The sequence below is a fragment of the Bos indicus genome, chromosome 5 (genome assembly GCF_029378745.1).
Source record: "Bos indicus isolate NIAB-ARS_2022 breed Sahiwal x Tharparkar chromosome 5, NIAB-ARS_B.indTharparkar_mat_pri_1.0, whole genome shotgun sequence".
NCBI classification, from domain to species: Eukaryota; Metazoa; Chordata; class Mammalia; order Artiodactyla; family Bovidae; genus Bos; species Bos indicus.
The window spans coordinates 40591069-40611515 of NC_091764.1; the positions used below are offsets into that span (position 1 = coordinate 40591069).

At 36.5% G+C, this 20447-nt stretch overlaps 1 protein-coding gene across 5 annotated transcripts in view; it reads right to left on the reverse strand.

Annotated features, from left to right (window-relative positions):
* Positions 1–20447, reverse strand: part of LRRK2 (leucine rich repeat kinase 2) — a 205011-nt gene that overhangs the window by 9666 nt on the left and 174898 nt on the right. For 4 of the 5 annotated variants that reach the window (XM_019960788.2, XM_019960787.2, XM_070789266.1 and 1 more), the window contains 6 exons: positions 18162–18332; positions 16651–16751; positions 10405–10599; positions 8652–8845; positions 7093–7165; positions 5851–6035 (listed from right to left, as the gene is read on the reverse strand). In XM_019960788.2, coding sequence (XP_019816347.2) covers positions 5851–6035; positions 7093–7165; positions 8652–8845; positions 10405–10599; positions 16651–16751; positions 18162–18332 — 919 coding nt within the window. Of the gene's footprint in view, positions 1–5850; positions 6036–7092; positions 7166–8651; positions 8846–10404; positions 10600–14942; positions 16038–16650; positions 16752–18161; positions 18333–20447 lie in introns of those variants that run through there. The other variant, XM_070789269.1, reaches the window with a different exon arrangement.

A 20447-nucleotide genomic window follows, 5' to 3' on the forward strand; every position in this document is an offset into this window, starting at 1 on the left:
TAATAGAAGTTATAACAGATGAAAAATTCCCTAACCTGGGAAAGGAAATATATAAATTCAGAAAGCAGAGTTCCATAGAGGATTAACTCAAAAACAAACATACCAAGACACAGTATTTATTTATTTAATTAAAATTATTTAACTAAAATAAAAAATAAAGATATAGAGATAATATTATAATAAAAGAGAAAAACAACAAATAACATACAAAGGAATTCCCATAGTGTTATCAGCTTATTTTTCAGCAGAAACTCTGCAGGCCAGAAGGAAGTGGTATGGTATATTTAAAATGATGAAAGGGAAAAACTTAAAAACCAAGAATACTCTATCCAGCAAAGCTCTCATTCAGATTTGATGGAGAAATCAAAAACTTCACAGACAAGCAAAAGCTAAAAAAGTTCAGCACAACTAAACCAGCCTCACAAGAAATGTTAAAGTAACTCTTTAAGTGATAAAGGAAGGGCCACAAGAAAATTGAAAATTATAAATTGAAAAACTTCATCAGTAAGGGCAAACTGGTGCTAAAGATAGGAAAGCACCCACACACAGAGCTAGTAGTAAGGGTAAAAGACAAAAGTAGTAAATTCCTGTATATCCACAATAAGAAGGTAAGAGACATGCAAAGAAATTATATGTAAAACATGGTATCAAAAATCATAATTGTGAGGGGAGGCGAGTACAAATGCAAGGTTGATAAAATGTATTTGAAATTAAGAGATCAGCAACTTAAAACAGTTAAAGACTATGCCTGCTATGCAGGAGACCTGGGCTTGATCCCTGGGTCGGGAACATCCCGTGGAGAAGGCAATGGTTACCCACTCCAGTATTCTCGCCTGGAAAATTCAATGGTCAGAAGAGCCTAGCAGGCTACACCATGGGTTGAAAAGAGTCAGACACAACTGAGAGATTCTCACTTGTATTTTTTTCCATATATATTTCCACATGTAAAACTCACAGTAGTGACAAGCCAAAAGTCTGTAATAGATACAAACAGAAAAAGGAATAAAGCACTAAAGATATTTATCAAAATACAAGAGAAAAGAACAAAAGAAGAAAGGAACAAAACGCACCTACAAAAACAAACTCAACACATTTAACAAAATGGCAAAAAGAACATACATATGAATAACTATTTTAAATGTAAATTGGACTAAATGCTTTAATCAAAGACAGAGTGGTAAAATGGATACAGAAACAAGATTTGTATATCTGCAGCCTACAAAGACTCAATTCAGATATAAAACTGACTGAAAGTTCAGGGACAGAAAAAGGTATTCCATGCAAATGGAAATTTAAGAAGAGCTGGGCAGTGATACTTATAACAGAAAAATAGATTTCAAAACAAAGACTTTTGCAGGAAACAAAGAAGGACATTACATAATGATCAAGGGATCATTCAAAAAAGATATAACAATTGTTATATTCACCCAACATAGAAAAACCTAAATACATAAACCAAATATTAACAGAAATAAAGGGAGAAATCAACAGTAATACAGTAATAGTTGAGGACCTTAACACACTACTTACATCAATGGACAGATCATCCATACAGAAAATCAATAAGGAAATACTGGCCTTAAATAACAAATCATACCAGATGAATTTTACACATATATAAACTGAAGCACATTCTATTCAAAAGCATTTGAATGCACATTCTTTTCAAGTACACATGTAACATACTCTTGGATAGGTCACATGCTAGACCAAAAAATAAGCCTCAGTAAATTTAGAAAATTCAGTTCAGTCCAGTTCAGTTCAGTCACTCAGTCGTGTCTGACTCTTTGCAAACCCATGAACTTGAGCACACCAGGCTTTCCTGTTCATCACCAATTCCTGGAGCCTACCCAAACCCATGTCCACTGAGTCGATGATGCCATCCAGCCATCTCATCCTCTTCCATCCCCTTCTCCTCCTGCCCCCAATCCCTCCCAGCATCAGTCTTTTCCAATGAGTCAACTCTTCACATGAGGTGGCAAAATATTGGAGTTTCAGCTTCAATATCAGTCCTTCCAATGAATACCCAGGACTGATCTCCTTTAGAATGGACTGGTTGGAGCTCCTTGCAGTCCAAGGGACTCTCAAGAGTCTTCTCCAATACCACAGTTCAAAAGCATCAATTCTTTGGCACTCAGCTTTCTTTATAGTCCAACTCCCACATCCATACATGAGTACTGGAAAAACCATAGCCTTGACTAGACGGACCTTTGTTGGTAAAGTAATGTCACTGCTTTTTAATATGCTGGCTAGGTTGGTCAAAACTTTCCTTCCAAGGAGTAAGCGTCTTTTAATTTCATGGCTGCAATCACCATCTGCAGTGATTTTGGAGACCCCAAAAATAAATTCTGACACCATTTCCACTGTTTCCCCATCTATTTCCCATGAAGTGATGGGACCAGATACCATGATCTTAGTTTTCTGAATGTTGAGCTTTAAGCCAACTTTTTCACTCTATATTTTCACTTTCATCAAGAGGCTTTTTAGTTCCTCTTCACTTTCTGCCATAAGGGTGGTGTCATCTGCATATCTGAGGTTATTGATATTTCTCCTGGCAATCTTGATTCTAGCTTGTTCTTCTTCCAGCCCAGAGTTTCTCATGATGTACTCTGCATATAAGTTAAATAAGATACTACACATAGAAAATCCTAAAGACACTGCCAGAAAACTAGTAGAGCTCATTAATGAATTCAATAAAATTGCAGGATACAGAAATCTGTTGCATTTCCATACACTAACAACAAACAATCAGAAAGAGAAATTAAGGAAACAATTCCATTAGCAACTGCATCAAAAAGAATAAAACAACAAGGAATAAACCTACCTGACCTGCCTCTTGAGAAAACTATATCAGGTCAGGAAGCAACAGTTAGAACTGGACATGGAACAACAGACTGGTTCCAAATAGGAAAAGGAGTACGTCAAGGCTGTATATTGTCACTCTGCTTATTTAACTTATATGCAGAGTACATCATGAGAAACGCTGGGCTGGAAGAAGCACAAGCTGGAATCAAGAATGCCAGGAGAAATATCAATAACCTCAGATATGCAGACAACACCACCCATATGGCAGAAAGTGAAGAAGAACTAAAGAGCCTCTTGATGACAGTGAAAGAGGAGAGTGAAAAAGTTGGCTTAAAGCTCAACATTCAGAAAACTAAGATCATGGCATCTGGTCCCATCACTTCATGGCAAATGGAAGGGGAAAAAATGGAAACAGTGACACATTTCACTTAGGCTCCAAAATCACTGCAGATGGTGATAGCAGCCATGAAATTAAAAGACGCTTACTCCTTGGAAGGAAAGTTATGACCAACCTAGTAGCATATTCAAAAGCAGAGACATTACTTTGCCAGCAAAGGTCCGGCTAGTCAAGGCTATGGTTTTTCCAGTGGTCATGTACGGATGTGAGAGTTGGACTGTGAAGAAAGCTGAGCACCAAAGAATTGATGCTTTTGAACTGTGGTGTTGGAGAAGACTCTTGAGAGTCCCTTGGACTGCAAGGAGCTCCAACCAGTCCATTCTGAAGGAGATCAGTCCTGGGTGTTCATTGGAAGGACTGATGTTGAAGCTGAAACTCCAATACTTTGTCACCTTATGTGAAGAGTTGACTCATTGGAAAAGACTCTGATGCTGGGAGGGATTAGGGGCAGGAGGAGAAGGGGACGACATGGGGTGGCAAAGAGTCGGACATTTGGACATGACTGAGCGACTGAACTGAACTGAGGTGATAAAAGATCTGTACTCAGAAAACTCTAAGACTGATGAAAGAAACAAGAAGACAGAAACCAATGGAAAGATATACCATGTTCATGGACTGGAAGAATTAATAATGTCAAAATGACTATACTACCCAAAGGCAATCTATATATTCAGTGAAATCCCTACTAAAACACCAATGGAATTTTTCACAGAACATAAAATTTGTATGGAAACACAAAAGATTTAAATAGTCAAAAACAATCTTGAGAAAGAACATAACTGGAGGAATCACAGGCTCTGACTTCAGATTAGATTACAAAGCTATGGTAATCAAAATAGTATGGAATTGGCACAAAAAAGACACACATATCAATGAAATACAAGAGACCATAAATAAACCCACTCACTTATGTTCAATTAATCTACAACAAAGAAGGCAAGAATAAGAATGTACAATAGAGCAAGGACAGTCTCTTCAATAAATGGTACTGGGAGAAATAGACAGGTATATGGAAAAGAATGAAACATAGAAGAGTCTCTAACAACATATACAAAAATAAACTCAAAATAGATTAAAGACTCGAATGCAAGACTCGATATCATAAAACTCCCAGAAGGAAACATAGGTTGAACACTTAACATAAATTGTAGCAATAAATTTTTGGGGGTCTGTCTCCTAAAGCAAAGAAAATAATAGCAAAAATAAATGGGAGGAGCTAAGTACACTTAAAAACTTTTGCACAGTGAAGGAAACCATCAACAAAATGAAGACAACCTACTGAATAGAAGACAATATTTGCAAATTATGTGACTGATAAGGTGTTAATATCCAAAATATACAAATAGCTCCTATAAATCAACATTAAAAATACAAAACAAAATTAATAAAAGGACAGAGACCCATAGGCATTTTTCCAAAGAAGACATACAGATGATCTATAGGCACATGAAAAGATGCTTACCATCAGTATCATCAGAGAAGCTCAAATTAAAACCAAAGTGAAGTATCACCTAACACCTGTCAGAATGGCTATCATCAAAAAGACCACAAATAACAAGCATTGGCAAGAGTGTGGAGAAAAGGGAAACCTCATGCACTGGTTCTGAAAATGGTGCAGCCACTATGGAAATAAATTTAGATTCATCAAAAAACTAAAAATAGAACTACCATATGACCCAAAAATTCCACTCCTGGGAATTTATCCAAAATATATATATATATATATATATTTGAAATGATATAAGCACTCTAATAATAAGCAAGATATGGAAGCAACCTAAGTGTCCACCATCAGATGAATGAAAAAAGAAGATATGGTATGTATAAATATACAAGAGAATAATACCCACCAATAAAATGATTGAAATTTTGCCATTTGCAACAACATGGATGAACTTAGAGGTTATTATGCTAAGTGAAATAAGTCAAAGAAAGACAAATACTATTTGATCTCACTTATATGTAGAATCTAAAAAATAAAACAAACTAGTGAATATAACAAAATTAAAACACACTCAAAGATACAGAGAACAAACTAGTGTTTACCAGTGCAGAGAGGAAAGAGGGGAGGGCCAAGATAATGTTAGAACATTAAGAAGTACAAATTACTATGTATAAAATAAGCTACAAGGATATACTGTATAACACAGGGAATGTAGCCAATATTTTATAATAACTATAAATGGAATATAACCTTTGAAAATTTCAAATCCCTATGTTGTATAGCTTAAATGTATATAATAGTGTAAATCAACAATATCTCAATAAAAAAAGAAAGAACAAAGAAAATTATCCAAAATATATGTGTAAAATTCATATCTTTAGTAAAATAATGAGTTGATTGTCTTTCAAATTCCATGTTTAATTTGAAATGGAGATAATGAAAATGATAAAAATTTAAATTGATAAACACTACAAAATTACCATGGATTTTCATATTCTATCCCAAATGTGATTAGACTGGGTGATTTTTTTAACGTTCCTGTGCTTTCTAAGTTTCATAATGAATATTTACATTTACAACAGAAAAATAATGTATGCATTTTGAAAGATTTTTGTTGGAAATTACAGACAGTATTATTGACATGATTACAAAGAATATACATTAATAAAATGGTAAATTAGCTGCACAGAAAGGAATAACTCACCGCTGATTTGTCCTGGTCTCAATGAGTTTCTGAATGGTGAAATCATCAGAAAATGAGAAAACTTTTGTACCACATCCTCCCCACATAATGTTTTTTTCAGTTAAGTTCACAGATTCACTCAAACACATCAGTGGAGTGCTGACATTTCCTATGTTGAGTATCTTCAAAGGAGTGGCTCCTTTACACTTTGCCAAAAAGAGAAAACACATTCAGTAAATTGAGTATCTACAGAGTGAAACAGTGTAAAATTTGAGCTTCCTAAAAACTACTTTTCCTCTTAAATGGTTGCTGCTGCTGCTAAGTCACTTCAGTCGTGTCCGACTCTGTGCAACCCTATAGACGGCAGCCCACCAGGCTCCCCTGTCCCTGGGATTCTCCAGGCAAGAACACTGGAGTGGGTTGCCATTTCCTTCTCCAATGCATGAAAGTGAAAAGTGAAAGTGAAGTCACTCAGCCGTGTCCAACTCTTAGCGACCCCATGGACTTCAGCCTACCAGGCTCCTCCGTCCATGGGATTTTCCAGGCAAGAGTACTGGAGTGGGGTGCCATTGCCTTCTCTGCTTAAATGGTTAGAGGTATAAAAATAAAAATCCAGGATAAATTTTTCAAATGGCTTATAAAAACAGGATTTAATTCAAATAGTATTCAATTATCTTTGCAACCAATCTCTTCACTTCTCCATGCAAAATTTGTACAGCAGTAACCTAAAAATTCTACTATAATTATTTGTCTCTCATTAGATAATAAGCTTTTTTGCTAACAAAGAGTATGAATGGATAGGATGTTAAATGACTAGATGGAACCACAGATGAATGAAGGGTGGAGAAATCAATGCTTTAATGATAAATGTGAATCTTAAGAACAGAAAGTCAAATGATTTCTTCAAGATTAAAGAATAGGTTGATAGCAAGCCAGACTTAAAACTTGTTTCCCTTATCTTTTCCACAATATAGTTATAAGAAATTATCTACTTTACTTATATAAAAATGGAATTATTTCCATCACTAAGACTATTATAAATCAGATCTCATTTATCAATTTTTCCTTGGTTCATTCATATACACAGTTAATCAGCAAGTACTTATAGAGAATCTATTGTGTACAAGACTTTCTGAAGCAATGAAAAGATAAAAAACAGAATACATGATCCTTGGTGTCAAGGAGTTTATAATCAGAAGGAGGGTGTTGATGAATAAACATGAAACAATTTAAATTTTGATGCAGAATGTGTTCAATATTTACCTTAACACTTTTATCTTCAAAAATCGCTAAGTTGCCATCAGCAGTTCCCACTAAAAGGAAAGTTTTTTGCTTGCTAAAAGAAAAAATGTCAAAATTGTTATGAAAAGAATGATTATATTGACCAAGATGGCTTCACATTCCCCCTAGCTTAACTAAACTTTAGACAGGTTTTTTTCCTGGTTATTGGCCCTGACCTCCCTTTCCTTACAGCGTTCACTTGAGAAAACATAAATTATAACTTCTTTCTTGGCCCATTTAAAATGCAGATCTTCTCCTAGACCCTTGCAAGTTTTATAATTTAAGAATGACTTTCTCAAAAATTTGGAAGCCGTCTCTGAAATGTCATCAGGAAGGATGATGTGCCTTCTCCTAGTCTTTGTAAGACAGTAGGAGCTCAATTTCAATAAGCAATGATCAGCAAACACAGATGGCCTAATCACACTGACCCTCCTCCTCCCCCAAAGTCTTTCAGCAGTTTTCCACTAGCTCGTTAAAGGGTTTAAAAACTCCCCCATCTTTTATTTCAGCAGAGCTGAGTTCAATTCCTCTCCCCTATTGCAATTATCTTAAATATGAAATCTTCCTTGCCTATTTGACTTCCTCTGATGAAATTTTTGACAGTATCCAACAATAATTTTTGGATCATTGCCAATGGAGTTTATAATTCAGCTACCAAAACTTGGACTTCACATTTTTCTAATACTTATTTATTTTCTGGTACTGACTGAAGGATATGACATATAATCTAAATGCCTCATGGAAATCATACCGCCCCAAATATTACAGCAACTAATCTATCACTCATATCTGAAATTCTCTCATTTCAATAACCGATAATGTTTAAGCCATTTTCACCTATTAACAACTTACGAATTCATTTACTGAAGTTTTTGTTTTTGTTATTTTTTTCAATATGGTAGTTAAGTGCTATGCTTTAGAGGCATATAACAGATTATCGATATACATGCATTCAGACAAAGAATAAGAACTCTTTTTGGTAGAAGCCCTACGAAAGTAAATTGCTGTCATGAGTTGTAAAGCGTTAGAGCCATAGTTGAGGTCTTGCAGGCCCCCCCCGCCACACACACACACACACACACACACACACACACACACACACACACACACACACACACACACGGAGAACTGACTCCGGCCAGCCCTAGGGGCTCTGCGGGATCAGAGGCCATGCGCCCACATCCGGGTGCTGGGCTGACAAGCACATCCTGGCCAGCAGGCACCCAGCCCTCCTCCCCAGCGTCTCCTGAGGCCGCAGCCCCGACTCTTCCCGCCTCCCTCAGGTACTTCCTCCAGCCTGCAGCCCTCTCCCCACTCTGCTGACAGGTGCCCTTGACTGACCTATTTTTAAACTGCTTCAGCCTGATCTGTATACGGGAAAACACCAATATCTTTGAGGCCTCCTATAATTCCCTTTAATACATGCAACCAATGGGAAAATGTTAAAAATTTGCATGTGCTGATACTGTAACAATTTTGCACATAATTAAGTCAACTAAAAGACAGGTAATGCTCCTTCAAGGTCAAATTCACTGTCTTACCTTTGCTTGGAAAAGGAATTGCAATACAAGCAAGTAACAGAATCAGTCATCTTTTCAAGGGTATGCCTCTTTCTCCCATCTTCAGTATTAATGACGAGGAGCGTGCCAGACTGTGTTCCAGACACAATCCAACTTTCCTTTTCAACAGGAAGATACACCAAGGCAAGGCACAGAATTCTACTATCAGTAACTTCCTAGTAAGAAAAGAAAACACACTCTAAAGGACTTTGGTCTACCGTAAGTGGCTAGAATTTGTACAGAATTATGTAATTCACATATTTAACTTTTTATCTTCTTGCTTTTAATTTTAAAAACAGTGACAATTTTATTTAACTTGCAACAATAAATGAGTTAACTGGCAAAGAAAAAAAAAAAAGTTCTGTCTAGAATGTACCTGAAACTAAAATTTAAAAACTGAAAATTATTTTCAGTATCATTTCTCACTCAAAATAACACAAGAACACTGTTCAACCTTAAGAATAATATTTAGGCATAACACATTTCAAAGCAACTATCAAAATATTAAATTTTTTAAGTCTAGAAATTTGCCTTATATTTCCCAATACAATTAGTGACCCATCTTGTAAAAGCCAAGCCCAGATCTCCTCTATCAGCCACCCTCAGGTGCTCTGAGTGTTGGCTACTAAGAGCTCAAAGCTGCACCCTTCATTACCTTCAGCCCACAGGGAGCTGGCTTGTTCAGAAGTGGCTGGGAGATTACCCCACTCCTACCATTGGGCAAATTGTGGCTAATGACTGACTGATAAGTGGGACTGACATACCAGACCACTTGCCTGGTGAAAGAATTAATCTGTGCTGTTATCACATTCCAGAGTTTCTTATGAGTGATGACTGAAAGTTGGAGGGCTACATACAGTACATGGTGTCAAAAGATTGAGCATGAATGCACATACACAAAGCTTGAAGCTAGACTTGCTCAGAAACTACATTTTGCTGAGCTTCTTTCCTTGACCTATGTGGCTTCCCATATCTTCTTTAAAGTTTCTCTCTCCTTGTGCGCTCTGCTTAGTCATTCAGTCATGTCTGGCTGTTTGAAACCCCAGGCTCCTCTGTCCACGGGGATTCTCCAGGCAAGAATACTGGAGTGGGTTACCATGCCCTCCTCCAGGGGATCTTCCCAACCCAGGGATCAAGCCCAGGTCTCCTGCATTGCAGGCAGATTCTTTGCCAGCTGAGCTACCAGGGAAGCCCTCTCTTTCCTTAAATCACTCATATAAAATCCTGTTTCAGGCTCTGTTTCTAGGGATCCTGACCTAAGACATACATTGTGGGTTTTTTTTTTTTTTTTTTTTACATTGTGGTTTTAAAACAAAATACATACCACTTAATTTCTTGTGAATGCACTTGTTCTAACAGGAAGCTAATTTAATACAAGTCTATATTAGCCCTTATTTAATTTCTTCCTAAGTAACTTTTTTTTTAAAAGAACCAGTTGAGTTGCTGCAGTTCCACTTGAAAGTCATGGTTAGTGTCAAGAACCTCTCAGACCTCTTTCTTGGCTAGGCCCCAGACAATCACTTTCCACCCAGCAGTCGGACACAGATAGCTCTGTCACTGTGTCCCAAACCAAACACCGTGCCCACAAGCCCTTCCCTGGCCCTGGCCCCAGCCAGATACTTCACATCTATGCACTGAATGCTCCCAAGTAACTTTTTAATTGGCACAAGCTTTAAAATAGTTCACAAAGTGAGTTTTCTAGAATATCACTAATTTAAAGAGCATTTGGATTTACCTCAGAAGTGTATCTTTCTGTATTTAAGTCAAGAAACGAGAGCTGTCCTTTGTCAGTGTGTCCACAGCCCAGCCAAATCCTCACATTCTTGCTGTTATGATTCGTAGCAACCATGCATTCAACAGTAAAGCTTTTAGGTATTGATATACGTCTCATCAGACAGATTAACTCAGCTGAATTCAAAATGTCAAAGACCTGAGAAGTTTAAAAAACAACACACATCAAGTTAACACATGTCTGTTTGAAAGATTATGATGGTAGTTTAGTCGCTAAGTCATGTCAGAGTCTTTGAGACCTTATGGACTATAGCCCACTATGCTCCTCTGTCCGTGGGATTTCCCAGGCAACATTACTAGAATGGGTTGCCATTTCCTTCTCCAGGGGATCTTCCTGACCCAGGGATCAACCCTGCATTTCCAGGTTGGCAGGTGGATTCTTTACCACCAAGACATCTGGGAAACACCTTAAAAGATCATATCATTATGCATAATGTTACAGTTAAATGTTACAGTTTCATCAAGAAAAATCTAAATTTGTTATTTATACTGTGATCCACCCAGAGCAACAAGATTAACAAACTAGAGATAAAATTACATTAAAACAATACTTATTTTTAAACTGTGCATGGTATACACACTTTATTATGTAGGGTGTGTTTTGTAACTGAATTCTTTGAAAAGAAATCCCCAAAGTGCCAAATTAACAGAAAGTTACCAGAATCAGGAGCTATTCTTCATTCAGTTTTATACCGCAGAAACACATCATGTTGAAGACAAATATTCGAACCAACAAGAGACTAGAGCTTCTACCAGTTGAAGGGAAATGAAATTTTGATCTTTGGGAACAAGCTTCCCTGGTAGCTCAACTGGTAATGAATTCACCTGCATTGCAAGAGACCCCCAGTTCAACTCCTCAGTTGAGAAGATCACCTGGAGAAGGGATAGGCTACCCACTCCAGTACTCTTGTCTGGAGAATCCCCGTGGACAGAGGAATCTGGCGGGCTACAGTCTATGGTGTCACAAAGAGTCAGACACAACTGAGTGACTAAGCACAGCATGGCAACAAACTCACAAATCACCTCCAGATTCTGTTTCTGTTTTTCCTTCAAGCACTAAAGAACTAGAGAGATGGCATAAAGCCAATGCAAGGAAACAACCAGGAGTCAGGAAAATGGAATTAGAGTCTCGTGTCACAGCCATCTGCCTGCCAGGCAGGAGACTCCAAGAAAGCTCCTATTCACCCAGTGCCTCATCTGACAAAGGGATGAGTTCACCTATCTTGCCTAGCACACATGGTATTTTAAACAGGTATGAGAAAGTTTTTGAATACTGTCATATGCTACGAGAAAAAAACCCTCAAGGTGATAGGTAAGCTATAAAATACAAGTGAAATATAAGTAAAAATTTAAAAAAGAAAAAGTAAAACAATAATTAAGCTTTGGAGAATATCACCAAGATATTTTTTTTTAAGTCTGTGTGATTAATACTGGTAGCAACCAAAATTAAAAAGTAAGACAAGTAGTCAACATGATTATAGGTTGTCTGATAAAGGTAGTGTACATGTCCTCAGCTATTTCTCAGTAAGAAACTGAACAAAAATTTTTCAATTAATTGTTATACAAAATTGAGAGTCCAAAATATAAAAACACCTCTTATTTTGATATATTAAATGTTTTATTTAAAACATAGTAAGAGGGCCTTCTCTGGCAGGCCAGCGGTCAAGACTTCCACTACAGGGGGCGAGGGTTTGATATGGTCAGGAAACTAATATCCTGCATGCCATGCAGTGTGACCAAGAAATAAAATCAAAATAAAATTTAAAAAACTATAAGAGTTCTATTTCCAATAATATGATAGAAAAGGTTATTTGGGCAAGAAATTCAGACTTAAATTGAAGAAAGTAGGGAAAACCACTAGACCATTCAGGTATGACCTAAATCAAATCCCTTATGATTATACAGTGGAAGTGAGAAATAGATTTAAGGGCCTAGATCTGATAGATAGAGTGCCTGATGAACTATGGAATGAGGTTCACGACATTGTATGGGAGACAGAGATCAAGACCATCCCCATGGAAAAGAAATGCAAAAAAGCAAAATGGCTGTCTGGGGAGGCCTTACAAATAGCTGTGAAAAGAAGAGAAGCGAAAAGCAAAGGAGTAAAGGAAAGATATAAACATCTGAATGCAGAGTTCCAAAGAATAGCAAGAAGAGATAAGAAAGCCTTCTTCAGCAATCAATGCAAAGAAATAGAGGAAAACAACAGAATGGGAAAGACTAGGGATCTCTTCAAGAGATACCAAAGGAACATTAAATGCAAAGATGGGCTCAATAAAGGACAGAAATGGTATGGACCTAACAGAAGCAGAAGATATTAAGAAGAGATGGCAAGAATACACAGAAGAACTGTACAAAAAAGACCTTCACAACCCAGATAATCACGATGGTGTGATCACTGACCTAGAGTCAGACATCCTGGAATGTGAAGTCAAGTGGGCCTTAGAAAGCATCACTACAAACAAAGCTAGTGGAGGTGATAGAATTCCAGTTGAGTTATTCCAAATCCTGAAAGATGATGCTGTGAAAGTGCTGCACTCAATATGCCAACAAATTTGGAAAACTCAGCAGTGGCCACAGGACTGGAAAAGGCCATTTTTCATTCCAATCCCAAAGAAAGGCAATGCCAAAGAATGCTCAAACTACTGCACAATTGCACTCATCTCACATGCTAGTAAAGTAATGCTCAAAATTCTCCAAGCCAGGCTTGAGCAATATGTGAACCGTGGACTTTCTGATGTTCAAGCGGTTTTAGAAAAGGCAGAGACACCAGAGATCAAATTGCCAACATCTGCTGGATCATGGAAAAAGCAAGAGAGTTCCAGAAAAGCATCTATTTCTGCTTTATTGACTATGCCAAAGCCTTTGACTGTGTGGATCACAATAAACTGTGGAAAATTCTGAAAGAGATGGGAATACCAGACCACCTGATCTGCCTCTTGAGAAATTTGTATGCAGGTCAGTAAGCAACAGTTAGAACTGGACATGGAACAACAGACTGGTTCCAAATAGGAAACGGAGTACATCGAGGCTGTATATTGTCACCCTGCTTAGTTAACTTATATGCAGAGTACATCATGAGAAACGCTGGTCTGGAAGAAACACAAGCTGGAATCAAGATTGCCGGGAGAAATATCAATAACCTCAGATATGCAGATGACACACCCTTATGGCAGAAAGTGAAGAGGAACTAAAAAGCCTCTTGATGAAAGTGAAAGTGGAGAGTGAAAAAGTTGGCTTAAAGCTCAACATTCAGAAAATGAAGACCATGGCATCCGGTCCCATCACTTCATGGGAAATAGATGGGGAAACAGTGGAAACAGTGTCAGACTTTATTTTTCTGGACTCCAAAATCACTATAGAAGGTGACTCTGGCCATGAAATTAAAAGACGCTTACTCCTTGGAAGGAAAGTTATGACCAACCTAGATAGCACATTCAAAAGCAGAGACATTACTTTGCCAACAAAGGTTTGTCTAGTCAAGGCTATGGTTTTTCCTGTGGTCATGTATGGATGTGAGAGTTGGACTGTGAAGAAGGCTGAGCGCCGAAGAATTGATGCTTTTGAACTGTGGTGTTGGAGAAGACTCTTGAGAGTCCCTTGGACTGCAAGGAGATCCAACCAGTCCATTCTGCAGGAGATCAGCCCTGGGATTTCTTTGGAAGGACTGATGCTAAAGCTGAAACTCCAGTACTTTGGCCACCTCATGCGAAGAGTTGACTCATTGGAAAAGACTCTGATGCTGGGAGGGATTGGGGGCAAGAGGAGAAGGGGACGACAGAGGATGGGATGGCTGGATGGCATCACTGACTCGATGGACGTGAGTCTCGGTGAACTTCGGGAGTTGGTGATGGACAGGGAGGCCTGGCGTGCTGCGATTCATGGGGTCGCAGAGTCGGACATGACTGAGTGACTGATCTGATCTGATCTGATCCATATAACTACAATTTAAAATGCTGAAGAAATTATTTTTTTAACCTCTTAAAAACATTAGGGATCTGACCACACTATACAGAATTATCAGGCCAAAATATTAATGAAAGGCAGAATCCAGAGAGATCAGATAAGCCCCAAGGCCTGATTTTCCCTTAAGGCACTGATCTAATGTAGTAAAACTGATTTGTGGTTTTGAATTCCTTGTGGGGCTGGTGGGAAAGAGTTAAATCTAGGGATGCCCAAAGTGGAGAATGTAGTAACAGGATAAAACTGGGATCCCAAAAGGCCACATATTCAGAATAAATGAAAATTAGAAATAAAGCCATGCTCCACTCCCGCTGGTCTATAAGGAAAGCAGCCTTGGGACTTTACAGACACAGGGTGAAAGAGCAAAAGAACCCCGAAAAACTGTTATTCATAAGCTTGCTCAAGATTTGCAAATAAGATTCCCATCACCTAGGTGGTTCAAAAACATCTCAAGCCAGGAACTGAGTTTAAAGCAATTTATAGCAAAAAATATCCAATAAAAGATGTGCAAGACCTGTATGCAGAATTGTAAAATTTTATTGAAAGACACTTAAGACCTAAACAGAGAGACAACCCACATTCAAGAATACAGTGAATTAATATATCATAAGGCTATTGCCTATAGATTCAGTGCAAGTCTAATCCAAAGCACAATAGAATTTTCCAAAAAAGTTAACAAAGTGATTTAAAAACTTTTTTGGAAAAACTAGACTAAAGAACAGCTAAGTCATTCCTAAAGGATAACAGTTGCGGGGTGGAGGGGAAGACTATTAAAGCTTCAGAATTAAGACAGGACTGTACTGGAGGAAAAACAGGTAAATTGACCAATGGAAGAGAGTATGGGTGTGTGTGTATCTTTGAGAGTATATCAAAGAGTGCAAAGGGGGAAAAAAAAATCAATGGAAGACAAAGAAAGAAACAATTTCATAGAAGAAACTGGAAAATAGGTTATCCAAATGGAAAAAAGAAAATTGGATATAGATAAAAATACAATTCCTGATGAATTAAGAACTTTATCAAAAGCAAAACTTTTAAACTTTATGAAGAAACCATAGGTAAATATTTTTGTGGCTCTGGGAGAGATAAGGGCCTTTTAAAACAAGATTCTAAAACTAATAGCTAAAAAAGTAAGTACTGTTAAGTTTATCTCTATTAAAATTAAGCAATTCTGTTAAGCAAAAGGCACTCAGTAGGAAATAAAAATGCGAACCATGAATTGGGAAAATAAATTTGCAACATACGTAACCAACTAAGTTTTAGTATACAATGTAGAAAAGAAAGAAGCTGTTTTTAAATTTCATTTTTATGCAAATAACCTAATAGAAAAATGGGCAAAACAATGAACAAGCATTTTCCAGAAGAGAAAACATACATATTACCAATGAATATATAAAGAAATGCTCATCCTTATTAGTAATTAAGAAAATGTAAGCCAATGTACAAAACTGAATCCATTTCAAAAATATTAAAAAGTCAGATAGTACAATATTTGAGGAGAATATATTTTAAAAAACAGCTACAATAATATACAGGTGATGGAACTGTTAAGCTGGTACAATTTCTTCAGAAAATGACTTAGACGTTCCCATATTCCATGATTCTGCAATTCAACTCCTAGATATAAAACATAAAGCAATTCTTATGCAATTTGCACTAGGAGATGTACAACCATGTTCATAACAGTACTGATAATAGCATAAAACTAGAAAGAATACCCACTGATATGGTCATGGGTAAATACATCGTTGTGCATTCAAACAATGGAATGGAGCAGCCGGGAAAGGAATCAACAGCTATGTTCAACAACATGGATGAAGATCACAAAACAACGTTGGGATAAAAACTGAAAAATCTCAGAACAGCATGTGACTGATTCCATTTTAAATAAATTATGAATACAGGAATATTAAACTGGGTAGTGAAACCTTAAAGAGGAAATAAAAATGATTATCATGAAAGTTAGGAGAGTGGCTGCATTGACAGGGAAAGAGAGTGATGCGATCAGAAAGAGGCATCGGTGCGTTTCTGGAATGTCTGCCCTTGGTTTTGTGCCCAGGGTGGTGAGAGGATGTAAGAGTTTGCTTTAAAACTGCTTTAAACTGGGAGTGTATTTATATGTTTAAGTGTGTGTGTGTATATATATATATATATATTTTTTTTTTTTTATAAATAGGTAAATATTTTATGTTCTGCACAAAATACTGATAAATTTTAATGATATGAATACCTGGGCAGAAGTGGGTCTTTCTTGAGGATTTTCTTTCAAACATTTTTTAATTAACTTCTCAACCATAGGCCATGGGGCACAACCATATTCTTTAACTGGATCTAAAACATTAAAAAACATATCACACTAAAACACTGAACAAATCAGAAAGATTATATTTCTTCTCAATGTGTATGAGAGGTCCAGACACTGCAAAGGAAACATTGATCTCTATAATCCCACATTTATTATGAACTGCTTATCACTCTTCAAGCTAATTTTGTTAATTATCTCCACTAGAAACATCAAAAAAGAGTCCTTGATTTTTACAGTATAAAAAGAGACACAAATACCAATTGAATAAAAATAGATTTTCATTTCATACCTTCATTTCAAATAGATTTTGAAAACACTTTTGTTCGTGTATTAGACTTTTTTGCAAATACTTTTATTTTAATATTCACAGTAGACAAGCATTCAGTCCTCATATGCCCACAGTCAGTTTTGGAACATTTGTTTTTAAGTATGCCATTTTTCTGGTCGGTGTAGAATAGAGACCTGAAAACTTTTCCTGGAAAGCTAATTGATAAAATGAGGGAGATGACCCAGATTGTGCATGAAGTATTTAGTCAAATAATAATTGATTTCCTTCTGTTGGGAATCTTTAAAGGTCCCCAAAAGGAGATAGTTATCTTCCCTGTAGCTGGAACACAGTGTACGCTCAGAATTTTAAGTGAAAAGCAGAAAATATGACAAACAACTAAATATATTTAAAAGAATATTTCAGAATGCAAACTGAAGTAACAGTTAAGGAATGAAAGAAAAAAGTCCTAGAATTTCTTTAAAGCATGAGTAAAAGTGAAGTCACTCAGTCGTGTCCGACTCTTTGCGACCCCATGGACTCTAGCCCACAAGGCTCCTCCATCCAAGGAATTTTCTAGGCAAGAGTACTGGAGTGGGTTGCCATTTCCTTCTCCAGGGGATCTTCCCAATTCGAGGATCGAACCTGTGTCTCCTGCATTGAGGGCAGACACTTTACCGTCTGAGCCACCAGGGAACCCCTTAAAGCATGAGGTGACCATTCAAAATAGATCTGATCTCATTAAGCACTCATTTACTAATTCTTGCTAATATTTACTACTAAAAATTATTATAGTAAATAATTTGTTTTCATTCCTGCATAGAAATTACTTCACTCAAGAAAATGAAAATACTCCAAGCTAATGGACACTTAGTAACTCTTTATGAGAAGAAAAGTCACTGTACCTGAACTTCTAATAGTATTTCCTTTCCTGAGTATTCTTCTAAATATAATACCTAATATATCAATATTTAGAATACTAAGAAGAAACCCTGTATCTTCTATGTTTCTCATATGATTTATATTAACATCACAGAATTTAAGACTATTCATGCATTAAACAAAAAAATTATCAGTTGTAAAATGAATTAGTATATAAATAAAATTAAATAACTTAGAAATGAAGCTGCTACATTAAAATATAATAATCTTTATTGTAGACAAAACTTACCGGGTAATTTCCCTTGTATTGCCAATTCATCAAACTCATTTGGAAACTTCAAACCCTCTGCTATTCTACCTCCAGTTGTCAAAATGTCATAAAGTAGCAAACCAAATGAATAAACATCAGCTTGTTGGTTATAAATAACATTTCCTCTAGCAACTTCAGGTGCACGAAAACCTGAAAGGAAACAGACATATTAATAAATATACTCAAACCCAGGGCTTATACACCCAAAGAAGTATATATTTAGGCCTGTATGCTGATGAACAGGAGATGAGTCTAAACAGGCCATATCATCTCTAAATGGAGATATCTTAAGTCAGTTAAGAGCCATGTCCCAAGACATTTCACCCATGCTCAATTTTGAAGAATAATAAGGATAAACATGCAATAATAAATTATTTAGTAATGTTTCACAATTAAATAAAGCCTAAAAGGGGGAAAAACTACATCCTTCTTAATAATAACTATTCTCAGGGTAGTATTTCAAACAGAAGAGGAGACAGGAGGCAGATTTGCAGATTTTTTTATACCAAGTCACTTTAACCTGGCTAAAATGTTAATGGACTTATTATTTCAAGAACGTGTGACTCTACTGCTTCAACTCAGTTGAAAACTAAAAAGAAAACCACAACTAAAATGAATAAAAGCCCTCTATCTCAAATGAAGGTTCATGCCTGAAATTCTTTTATAAGGAAATAAAACCTTTCATCTCACAATAAAGATAAATCATTTTAATCACTTGAGAAAAAGAGAGTAATTTCAACATTACCTATAACAATAAAAATATTAACAATCTAAAGAAATCCAACTATAAAGAAAATAAGTTAAATACTGTACACTATGCAGTAGCTTAAAATAATTTTTAAGATGTTATAATGTAAATGAAAAAAATGTATAATATAATTCTGAATAGATAAAATTATCACCTGAATTAATTTGCTTAGCTGTGATAATGGTACGGCTATTATGCAAGCAAACACCCTTATACTAAGAAAATACTAAGAAAATACATGCAAATACATTTCAGGATGACACAGCATGATATCTTCAACTCAATTTCAAAGACTCAAACAGAAAAGAAAGAGAACAACAATGTGGCAAAAAGTTAATAATAAAATTATGTGAAGGGAATATAGGAATATATTATACTATTCTTTCAACTTTTTCATAGGCTGAAACATTTTCAAAATAAACAGTTAATGGGAATATGCAAAATTAAAACTACAAATAAATATATCCAAATGTAATAACAATTATTTCCAAGTATAGAAATTATGAGTAGCTTTTATTTTCCTTTATAATTTTAAATTTTCCACAATGAACATATATGATTGCTATGGTAAATATATAGCCAGAAAAATATAACAAAGTATGAATTCATATCCTTCAAGAAGTAAACGACTGAATTGAGAAACTGTTTTTAACAATACTTCTCAGCGAAAGACAAAGCTCATCAACGCTTCAACAAGCTAGGAGTCAAAAGGATGGAGACAACAAATTTGAGCATGATAACCTCTACTGAACTAACTGTAAACATTCTCTCATGAACATTTTGCCGCATTTATTCCTCTTCTCTTTCTCTGTTACCATTTCCACACATTTGTATCTGTGTGTGTGTCTTCTTCCTTCTCTGTCACTCCCTCTCACTCTTTTTCATTCTCTCCTTGTCTTTGTGGATGTACATAAAATATTTGACATTATGTTAAGTTGAAGATAAAATATTTCAAACCTAAGTACAATATGTATCCTTAAGAGAAGGATACATGGGGATCTTTAGGCAAGAATATTGGAGTAGGTTGCCATTTCTTTCTCCAGTGGACCACGTTCTGTTAGAACTCTTTTCTATGACCCATCCATTTTGGGTGGCCCTGCATGGCATGGCTCATGGCTTCACTGAGTTATGCAAGCCACTTTGTCATGACAAGGCTGTGATCCATGAAGGGGATCTTAAGAATCCTTTGGACTACAAAGAGATCAAATCAGTCAATCCTAAAGGAATCAACCCTGAATATTCATTGGAAGGACTGTTGCTGAAGTTGAAGCTCCAACACTTTGGCCACCTGATACAAAGAGCTACTCATTGGAAAAGACCCTTATGCTGGGAGAGATTGAAGGGAATAGGAGAAGGGCATGGCAGAGGATGAGATGGTAAAATAGCATAACTGACTCATTGAACATGAATTAGAGCAAACTCCAGGAGACAGTGGAGGACATAGGAGTTTGCTGCTGCATCACTTCAGTCGTGACCGACTCTGTGTGACCCCATAGATGGCAGCCCACCAGGCTCCC